Source organism: Brachyhypopomus gauderio, chromosome 6 (genome assembly GCF_052324685.1).
Source record: "Brachyhypopomus gauderio isolate BG-103 chromosome 6, BGAUD_0.2, whole genome shotgun sequence".
In the NCBI taxonomy this organism is placed as follows: Eukaryota; Metazoa; Chordata; class Actinopteri; order Gymnotiformes; family Hypopomidae; genus Brachyhypopomus; species Brachyhypopomus gauderio.
In genome coordinates this window covers 21,736,091-21,739,075 of record NC_135216.1, presented here as the reverse complement: position 1 = coordinate 21,739,075, position 2,985 = coordinate 21,736,091, and the positions used below count along the sequence as shown (strand labels likewise).

The 2,985-nt window shown below is 37.5% G+C and overlaps 1 protein-coding gene across 1 annotated transcript; it reads right to left on the bottom strand.

The window, feature by feature from the left end:
• cks1b (CDC28 protein kinase regulatory subunit 1B) lies at nt 1-2,117 on the bottom strand. The gene is made up of 4 exons (XM_077007826.1): nt 1,962-2,117; nt 1,406-1,540; nt 1,198-1,325; nt 1-674 (listed from the first exon to the last, which is right to left on the bottom strand). Exons 2-4 carry the CDS (start codon nt 1,462-1,464, stop codon nt 628-630), a joined length of 234 nt encoding a protein of 77 aa, XP_076863941.1. The 5' UTR covers nt 1,465-1,540; nt 1,962-2,117; the 3' UTR covers nt 1-627.
• Between the last annotated feature and the right edge of the window lie 868 nt (nt 2,118-2,985).

The following is a 2,985-nucleotide window of genomic DNA, read 5'->3' as shown; positions in this document are numbered from 1 at the left end:
TTAATTTTACAATAGAAAAATTTATTTCTCAAGTCTAAAAGTCATAAATATTGAGCACATGGTGGATAACATTCACAGTAGTAAGAAAAAAAAACTGGTAAAAATACTATAAAAAACTGCGTTTCATAATGACACGAGGAATACTAAGGAAGTACATGACATGAGGTGTCAAGAGCCTCTTAAAACAGTGTTGACAATGCAAATGCTCACGATGCTGCACTCCTGCTAAAAGAACTGAAGTAAAGATAAAGGCAAGCAATTGAAAAATCGCAGGACTAAAACTGTTGTTCCTCAACTGCAAATTTTATAAATTACATTTTATTATCTTTAATTTTCTAAAAGGCTTTTTTAAATGAGCTCTCAGACATGCCTTTTCTGAACTGATGCTATGCACCTTCGAAATTCTGTCCAATATAACAATAAATAATTGTTAATAACAAAAGTGATGGAAAAGCAAGTCAGGAATTGCAGCATGGGAACAGTTTCATAAAATATTCATTTCAACCTAAATTCATTCAATTAAAAGTAACCATGATGGAAGTCACTTCAAATCTTATCTGGTGTATGTCTACCATTTTTCTCTTATCCGCCACCAGTGTACTTTTTAATGTCTTCCTTCGGTCACTGTTACTTGGTTGTGGGGAGAGGGCGACGGAACAGCAAGATGTGAGGCTCTGGGTGAACAGCAGCAGGGAAAAGATTGAACAAATTAATAAGTCATAAAGACTAGTCAAACCACCAACAGCCAAGTGACTAACAGAAGCAAACTGAGTACACTAAGGTGAATCTTACAGAATGTAGGCTACTTACCAGAGCACACTTTCACACCACCGTTACATAACAAGGTGATGGGTGAATCTAAATTATGAAGCATGGCGCACTGATCTATCATGAGTTTTCTGTCCACCACAGTGGCTAACAAGTAATAATCCAAGAAATACACATGGGCAATAAATAGTTCAATTTCCAAGTGAAGATTTGAGAATTTCTTTTTAAATTATGGGTTTAGTTTCATAAATAGACCTTTCAGAAATATTTAATACTAATAATTCAATACTGGCCAGAGTTTCAGAACTGGGTGGACTTGCAAGCACAACATAAATGCTAACTAATGGGCTATTTTTCTCAATTTCAAATACACTGATTTAGTCAATTTTCGCAGAAACACTAACCGATTACATTCACTGCTTCACACACCTGGCTGGTGGATCATATAATGCACCCATCCTTGGCTCTGCTGAACGCCTAAATTCCGCCATTCTGTCTCGGACATTAGATGCGTCTTGGGTACCCGTTTAGCAATGTCCTTGGGTAACATAACATGTCTGAAAACAGCATAAATCGGTGTCACATTATTTGTTCATGCATGTCTACTTAAAGAATACGATAATTATCACACGGATACCTATATTCGAATTTTTCGTCGTCGTATTTGTCGGAGTAATAAATCTGCTTGTGGGACATGGCGTGGTGTCTCAACTAGACTCCGGGCCAGATGACGGGATGAAATTGTTGTGGTACTGGCCAGGTGAGACACTTGCTGAAAAATAAATATGCAGTGACAATATAAACATTAAATCTTCCTGCTAAGACTAAATGAGCAGAACTAACTAGCCAACTTTCAACAAGAGGCCATAAAGCTCGTACATGGTTAGGTTTGTGGGTTCCGTTCACAAACCGCAGGGGTAACAGACTAGCTAAGATAACTACCCAAGAAACCAGTTTCAAAATCAGACTACGGTAAGACTTAAAGTTGGTGCATTAACCCCAAAGTTACGGTTGATGTTCGGCTGTACACATATCCAAATTAGCTGGCTAGTTGGCGCTAACGTAATGCACTTTGGATTTGATTTCTCTGAACGGACCTAGCTAGTTAGCAGCCGACTGTGGGTCTAATGCAAAGATATTTCGCAAAATAACAATTAAATTCAGTACTGATACAATTATCCTAAATTACATACCAGTGTGTTATTCCCAGATGAATTATGTGGATGAATCCTAAACTTTTGCCAGCAAGCGTTTTAATAATTATCTTCCTGCGGATTCCCTGATTTCACCATTTGATTACACTGCTAGTAAACTAGCTTACAAATTTCCCTCTCAAAAATCCCAGATCCCGCCCCCTGCCATTCAAATAATGAAAGCGCCTTCTCATTGGACAAGCTGAACCCACCCCCTGCCATTCAAATAATGAAAACACCTTCTCATTGGACAAGCTGAACCCAACCCTGCCAATCAAATGACGACACGCCTTCTCATTGGACAAGCTCTACCAAACGTCTATAAGCAGTGGCTCACAGGTTTTGATTTTCTTCCGCATCCGTATAAATCTTGCGCAAATCATCCATGTATCTTGTATCAGTTTGAATCAAAATCAAACAAGCCACTTCAGATGTAAACTTTTAAAGGTCTTACAGATGTGGTCACCCGTCATTGGTCATCAGAGACAAAGAAGGTTTAACTAGTCAAAAATGGACATACGATATTTCCGCCCAGTTGCAAACGGGTATGAATTATCACTGTTGATCATATTCGTCAGACAAATGTTTTAGTAGCATACACTTTTTATGGCCCCACTCCAATCGGTGTGGTGGTTATTTATTTATGCTCTTATTTATCCTATTTATGTACTGTGTTTTATTGATTTATAAAATGACTCAATTGATTTATTAAATTATCCACGGATCTTAATTTAAACACTTTTATTGTGGTTTTCTTTTTAATGATATGCTCTGGATGAGGTTGTGGTATTTATGAACTCCCATTGTTAAGAATTATTTACTTTTGGAGTCATCTTTCAGATATAGACCAAAAGCATCAAGGTTTATAATTTGGATTATAAATTTGTACAGGCCTCAGAGTTCCGTAGCTGGATCCAGGAGAACAGATTGACAACACACGGGTGTCAGGAAAGAGTTCCAAAGTTTAATAGTAATACATGTAGTTAAATACAGAACAAAGGAGATGTATCAACACCCCAGTCAA

Bases quoted from the DNA above. Each gene is read 5' to 3' on its own strand.
- cks1b (XM_077007826.1), bottom strand. From the start codon at position 1,464: ATGTCCCACAAGCAGATTTATTACTCCGACAAATACGACGACGAAAAA. The intron at 1,326-1,405 runs GTATCCGTGTGA...TGCTGTTTTCAG, and splicing joins GACGAAAAATTCGAATATAG to ACATGTTATGTTACCCAAGG. The intron at 675-1,197 runs GTGTGTGAAGCA...CTGTTCACCCAG, and splicing joins TTATATGATCCACCAGCCAG to AGCCTCACATCTTGCTGTTC.